Source organism: Gigantopelta aegis, chromosome 6 (genome assembly GCF_016097555.1).
Source record: "Gigantopelta aegis isolate Gae_Host chromosome 6, Gae_host_genome, whole genome shotgun sequence".
Taxonomy (NCBI): domain Eukaryota; kingdom Metazoa; phylum Mollusca; class Gastropoda; order Neomphalida; family Peltospiridae; genus Gigantopelta; species Gigantopelta aegis.
The window spans coordinates 64,168,956-64,176,457 of NC_054704.1; the positions used below are offsets into that span (position 1 = coordinate 64,168,956).

Here is a 7,502-nt window from a genome sequence, read left to right on the forward strand (position 1 = left end):
TGACAAAATGGCGCCCTATAGAATTTCATTCAGAGAGAGAGAGAGAGAGAGAGAGAGAGAGAGAGAGAGAGAGAGAGAGAGAGAGAGAGAGAGAGAGAGAGAGAGAGAGAGAGAGAGAGAGAGAGTTAAAGGGGTGTTTTTTTAACGACACCGCCAGAGCGCATTGATTAATTAATCATCGGCTATTGGATGTGAAACATTTGGTAATTCTGATTCGTAGTTGTCACGGAACATGCTCTTAATTTTGTTTTCGCCTGTGGCGATATTAATTGTTTTAGAAGGCCGTGTGCAGTTCCAAATGCACTTAGCCAGGTGGGCAACTTGTTACGTAATACCTCCGCGCGACCATGGAATCTCTAGCGAACTGGCGTCAGTAAGTCTGGCGATCAAAGAGAAAAATGCGTCTCTGGGAGTTGGGGATATATCACTTGATAGGGGAGGACCGCCTTGTACCCCCAGGCGATATTCTGTTTTATAATAAATAGCTAGTTTTTTTGAGATATCGAAAAAGAACTAGGAAGGCTCCAGGGGATCACGGACGTCGTCCACTGAACGATCTATATTAGTTCAGACGGGACTTTGGTAAATATATTATTTCTGCTCTGTTGTATAACCTTGATGTGATTGATGTGACTTTTAGTATTTTAATACTGTATTATACCAATATTCTTTAGACAGTGTCTTTGGTCATCTGACGAAGTAAATCGTAGACTTTTTGTTCTAACATTATACGAGTATTTGGTAATATAAAGCTTAGCCAGTCATCCTAGAAGACCTAGGTAAACTGTAGGTTATTGTCTTTATTGTGATAGGTACCAGTATTAATTCTGTGTTACAAGGTTACTGAACGAGTAGTAAGGGTTAATAAAAAATTAACCAGTTAGGAATAGAGCTGTAATTCCTTTATTAATTAAGTTCCCCTGGAAGCGTTTCTCAATTATCACACGTGTGGGTGTTGTGTCACGGTGAAATGATTAGCATATTGTGTAAACTAGACACCTAGAGATTAACTAATTAAGTGATCAGTTCTGGGTTGTTATTATTTGTTGTTATTAATTAACTACTGCGGCAGTACATTTGTCAGCGTAGGTTAATACAGATTCCAAGTGTATTGTGTTTTTGTTGTGTTTTTCTAGTGAACTAAACGTGGTATATTACATATACTTTATATAAGATCGTATCTCTGATCATACCTAGACGAGCCAAAGCGGGTATATACCGCCTGTTACAGAGAGATCTAATAGATATACAGTTAGGAGAGATATTTGGACAATCGTGTTTTATTCAGTTACGGGTATTATAGAATCCCCGTGACAGTAGTCATCAGAGAAAACCCACAACATTTTTCCATTAGCAGCAAATAATCTTTTATATGCACTTTTCCACAGACAGGAAAGCACATACCACGGCCTTTGACAAGTTGTGGTGCACTGGTAGGAACGAGAAAAAACCCACTCAGTTGAATGGAGCCACCGAGGTGATTCGATCCTGCGACGTAAGCACCACAGGCGAGCGCTCAAAGAAAGAGAGACCACGACGGGCACAGAGACGGGGAAGAGGAGATTATTTATCAATTTACCATAGATATTAAACAGCTTGTAGCAGGTGAATTGTCAAAATACAACTGTCTAATCTACTGAGTATTCCTTAGCTTTAATTCGCTAGGCGGGACATATCGCTTGTTTTCATTTGGGAGGCGGGACATATCGCTCGCTTGATGCACGGTCGGTCTGGGATCGATCCCGGTCTGTGGGCCCGTTGGGCTATTTCTCGTCCCAGCTTGTGTAACACGACTGGTACACCAAAGATCATGGTATGTGCTATCCTGTCTATGGGATGGTGCATATAAAAGATCCCTTTCTACTAATGGAAAAATGTAGCGGGTTTGCTCTCTGAGACTATATGTCAAAATTACCAAATGTTTGACATTCAACAGCCGATGATAAATAAATCAATGAACTTTTTTTCACTTTAATTTGATTTATTTAACATATTCTGCAAAATGGGTGGAATCGTCAAGTTAAACATCAAGTAGTCTAGATTATATATAGGTACCAGTTTAACGAGGTGCGACAGTGGTATTTTGTTGTAGTACTCTTTCAGCTTCGACGTAGTGTTGGCGTACTTGTGGTCATAATCTCGTTCAGGATACTGTACTAAATGAGAAACCCCAAGATGGTCCAGAACTGTTTTGGCATCCGCGTCCGCGTTATTCAAGTGGCCGACGAAGTCGTACTTGATCTCACACGGCAAGGATTGGATGGAAATCAGCTGCCAGTGTCTGTTGTACGAATATACCGGACTGTCCACGACGTAGGCAATGAACTCTGAAAACCTCACACCCAAACCAGATGCCACTGCCGCCTCGGTTGGTTCGCTTCTGTATGCTCTTATTATACGTGTGCCAACCTTCTTCCAAGCAAAACGATTCTTGCCGCAGAACTTGTTCAGGTACGTAGACAGAAGTCTCTCTAACGGATCTCTCACGAAGATGAACTTGTAATAGTGTTTGAGTCTGTAGGATATCTCCTCCTGTGGAAGACTCGCCAGATAAGGCAAGCTTCTGAAGTACTTGCTGTAGACACTTTTCATGCTCACAGACAAAGGGTCCGACGTGTTCACCTTGCCCGACAACACCAGCAGAACGCGCCTCCAGTTGGATGAACCAACCTTGGGCACGAGGCAGAAGATGAACTTGTATTTATCGTTATACACCAGACGATCATACTTCTTAATATTTCTGAGGACATTTGTCGTACATGGTGACTGACAGTATTCTCTTGAGGTCTGGTAAAGGTTAGATTTGATTTCTACATCACACTGAAACGGGATTAAAGAAATTAAGCTAATTCACATAATTTGTATCTTGTTTGGTTTGAAAAAAAAAGAAGCGAAACAAAATCATTGAATTCGTCTTTACTCTGGCGATATAACGTGTCTTGTATTGTTTGAATACTGTTGTTATTCCAGTCGTCATATTATGGAAAAGATGATATCCCATATTGCTTTTTGTTTGATTGTTTAAATCACACACACACACACACACACACGGAAGGTCCAAATTCTTTCTGACAGCCCAACATTTATATTTGGAAATAGTCGATAAAGGTGTATACTGTAATATATAATATATAGTCGAACCCCGTTGGTGCCCGAGAAAGTGTTCGACCCATCGGGTAGCCATTCGGTCAACAACGTGTAAGTGTAACTGCGTTCTTGGTTCGAGCGTTGCGGTGTATTCGACCCTTCCGAGTTCGACCCAACGAGATTCTACTTCTTTGCGTACGTGCGTGCGATCGTGCGATCGTGCGTGCGAGCGTGCGTGCGTGCGTGCGTGCGTGCGTGTGCGTGTGTGTGTGTGTGTGTGTGTGTGTGTGTGTGTGTGTTACGGTTACCTGTGTTTTGAGAGAGGCCCGTTGTATTTTCTCGTTGTGGTGATCTATAAATAATCAAAATTAAAGAGAAATAAAGATACAGAAAATAAACTTATTGTCACGGGGATCCTATAATACCCGTAACTGAATGAAACACGATTATCAAAATATCTCTCCTAACTGTATATCTATTAGATCTCTCTGTAACGAGCGGTTATACCCTAGTGGCTCGTCTCTAGGTATGATCAGAGATACGATCTTATATAAAGTATGTATAATATAGCACGTTTAGTTCACTAGAAAACACAACAAAAACACAATACACTTTGGAATCTGTATTAACCTACGCTGACAAATGTACTGCTGCAGTAGTTAATTAACAACAACAAATAATAACAACCCAGAACTGATCACTTAATTAGTTAATCTCTAGGTGTCTAGTTTACACAATATTCTAATTACTTCACCGTGACACAACACACACACGTGTGATAATTGAGAAACGCTTCCAGGGGAACTTAATTAGTAAAGGAATTACAACTCTATTCCTAACTGCTTAATTTTTAATTAACCCTTAACTACTCATTCAGTAACCTTGTAATACAGAATTAATACTGGTACCTATCACAATTAAGACAATAACGTACAGTTTACCTAGGTCCTCTAGGATGACTGGTTAAGCTTTTTATATATATTAGATCAGTGAGCCTACAGTTTACTGCGTCAGATGACCGGCAGCACCGTCTAAATAATATTGGTATAATACAGTATTAAAATATTTAAAGTCACATCAATCACATCAAGGTTATACAACAGAGCAGAAATAATATTTACCAAGTCCAAACGGGCGTGTTCCCTGGAAGCCTTCCAATATGTTTCTCCCTGATATCTCTAAAACCCTAGCTATTTATCATAAAAACCGAATATCGCCTGGGGGTACATCGCGGCACCGAATACCTACAAGTGATATTTCCACAGCGACCAAGACGGGAATTTTCCTTAGATGGCCAGACTTGCTGACGCCTAGTTCGCCAGCAATACCCCGAACGTACCGAACTAGTAAGTAGTATTACGTAACTACTGGCCACATGGCCTCCGCACCTGGGCTGGGTGTGTATTAGGCACAGCTCGACCACGGTCGCGCGGAGGTATTACGTAACAAAGTGCCCACCTGGGCTTAAGTGCATATTGAGACTGCACACGGCCCTCTAAAACAATTAATATCGCCACAGGCGAACAGAAAATTAAGAGCATGTCCCGTCACACTTATAGAAAATAATTTCATTTGTGTTAACTTCACATTCTTTCAACATTTCATTGATAGTGTCAGACTTTCCCGGACGCGCTGTACACATTATAACCGTGAAGTTTGAGTAATTATTTAAGGTTTAACCCTTTTGTTTTCGGTTTACTATTTTTGTTTTCGAGCTAATTCTGGGAGATACTACCAGGGAGCGGCAAAGTTAGCATCTTTATCATGTTGAAGATACTAACTACTAACAACTAACCCACTGTCCTGGACAGACAACCGAGATAGGTGAGGTGTGTGCGCAGGACAGCGTGCTTGAACCTCAATTGGATATAAGCACGAAAATAGTTCAAATGAATGAATGAGTGTATATGAAATGTCGAATTAATCACATCATTATAGTACGTGTATATGGAATCTAAAACGCATTAATCACGGATAAAGGTAATATGGGTTTATAAAATAAACGTGTGTGTGTGTGTGTGTGTGTGTGTGTGTGCGCGCGCGCGTGTGCGTGCGTGTTTGTTTTTGTGGGACGTTTTTTTTACCATTTGTGAAAAGATGCGTTTCTGGTGTTAGAATGTTTACGTCCATCCAGTTGTAGTGTGCTGTGAATGTAAACAACGCCACTGCTGTAAACAGCAACACTAGAACAGATATCTTGTTCATCGCTGAACACGAGTACGTATTGTCGCTTCCAGGTGATAAGAACTGAAAAATAATCACAACTGATTAATAACAATGGGATCTTTTTAGACATGTCTAGAACAGCAAAACAATACACATGCATGTTACTTAGGCCGACGTTATACTTTCCTACAGACATTAAGATACACACGCGTTTTAATGTATACTTTCCCACCAACAGGATACGATATACACGCTTTTTAAAATATACCTTCCCACGGACAGAATACGATATAAATGTTTTTTTAATACAGACTTTCCCACACAGGATATGCACACGCGTTTTAATCTACACTTTCCCATATACAGGATACGATACATACACGTTTTAATCTACACTGTCCCATATACAGGATATGATACACATGCTTTTTAAACTATACCTTTCCACAGACAGGATATGATATACACGCTTTTTAATATATACTTTTTAGGCACGTCTAAAACGGCAAAACAATACATACATGTTACTTAGGTCGATATCACACTTTCCCACAGACAGAATACGGTACACACGTTTTTTAACAAACTTTTAAAACAGACACGATACGATATATACGTTTTCCCACAGACTGGATAGGATATACACTCTTTTTAATATACATTGTCCCAATACGATCTACTTTAAACACTTTTTAATATGCATTTTCACAAAGAAAGGATTCGATATATATATGCAGAGCCGGTTTAAGGATCCGCGGGGCCTGTAGCACACGTAACAGCGGGGTCGCCTTTCCAGGATATTTTGCAACCCCCTCGGGAGAGAGAAACAATTATCTAGGCAAAATAAATGTACACATCAGCGCGAGGCCCACTGAAGAGCGGAGCCTGTAGCACGTGCTGGCATGTGCAACAGTTAATCTGCAAACATGTAACACATTTGAATAAAGTTACAACAGCGTAAAACAAGACTTAGAATCTATGACGTTCAAACACGGAAATATCCTTAAAAATAGACTAGAACTCGACTCCATAACCGTTACTTCTCAGAAGCACCTGCATTTTTTTAAATATGAAAAAAAAAGCATTTTGTGGTACTAAAAACCAGAAACACTTCTTTTGTACGGAAATGGATAATCTAAACAATACAATCTAAGTAGTGTTTGATTTCAGTTATATCATAAACGGCTCTAATAGTGAAAAATATGCCTTAATATTTAATTAGGGTCTGTCTGTCGTAGAATGAATTCCAATTTATTCTAAAATACGTGATTTAAAATCACCGACACTAACTCCCAAGGTACCTACCTTCTACGTTTGGCATAAAATACATTTAAACTATTGTAAACACCAGGAAATAGCTGAACATATTTTACACTGCTTGCTGACTCGGGTCAGTGGTTTTAAGAAAAGAACACAATACTATTGTGCCTTATCACTGAAGTAAATATCAGATGTATTTTGTAGATGTATATAATGCCAAAGTAGTAGTGGTAATAATAATAATAATAATAATAATAATAATAAATAAAAAAATAATAATAATAATAACAACAATAATAATTTTAATTTTTTTTTTTTTTTTAATAAAATAAAAACACATCCACCACAGCAAAACAGTTATGTAGCTGGTTACAGCTGTAGAACAAACAAAAAAAAGAGTAATTTATAGCATTATCTTTTTACCAAAACTACTGCATTCAGTTTCTTTTGTGCATTTAGGTTAATTATATTTATAATGATGATCCATCAACTTCAGAGAATAAGAACGGAATGTACTTTTGCACGTGGATTGATGCTAAACTTACGAATTTTAAACAAATTCTATATTAAACATTTTTACAATGTCTTTTGAAAATGCTAAGATAGGAATAGAAATGTGCATCCTCACCTTGTTCAAGAAGATATTGCATTCACGCAAATACCTGCATGGTCAATAACAGACGTCCTTTGCAATAACAATTGTTTTAAAGCTCATTTCGAGTTGCAAACAAGTTATTTGAGAGCACTTGTTTGCTCTCATGGTCGAAGACAGAACAACAAGGAAAATTGTTCGTGTATTAATATTGTCTATTTTGTAGTTGTGATGACAAATTATTGATTGCAGTATATCTGCGTCAAAGTTGTTATTAGTAAACAGCCTGAGGACATGTTTATTAACGAACTGATATCAAACAATACGACCAACAGCTTGAAAGTTGAATAGGTGCAAGATGTAGGAAAATAATATTATAAATATACAATACTTGAAT

General features: G+C 38.5%; 1 protein-coding gene across 1 annotated transcript; it reads right to left on the reverse strand.

Moving 5' to 3' along the window:
* Positions 1-1,960: 1,960 nt before the first annotated feature.
* LOC121375996 (carbohydrate sulfotransferase 11-like) lies at positions 1,961-7,269 on the reverse strand. The gene is made up of 4 exons (XM_041503748.1): positions 7,142-7,269; positions 5,172-5,334; positions 3,396-3,439; positions 1,961-2,820 (listed from the first exon to the last, which is right to left on the reverse strand). The coding sequence occupies exons 2-4, from the start codon at positions 5,290-5,292 to the stop codon at positions 1,972-1,974; spliced, it is 1,014 nt and encodes a 337-aa protein (XP_041359682.1). The 5' UTR covers positions 5,293-5,334; positions 7,142-7,269; the 3' UTR covers positions 1,961-1,971.
* Between the last annotated feature and the right edge of the window lie 233 nt (positions 7,270-7,502).

Bases quoted from the DNA above. Each gene is read 5' to 3' on its own strand.
- LOC121375996 (XM_041503748.1), bottom strand. From the start codon at position 5,292: ATGAACAAGATATCTGTTCTAGTGTTGCTGTTTACAGCAGTGGCGTTG. The intron at 3,440-5,171 runs GTAAAAAAAACG...GATTATTTATAG, and splicing joins AACGCATCTTTTCACAAATG to ATCACCACAACGAGAAAATA. The intron at 2,821-3,395 runs GTAACCGTAACA...ATCCCGTTTCAG, and splicing joins GGGCCTCTCTCAAAACACAG to TGTGATGTAGAAATCAAATC.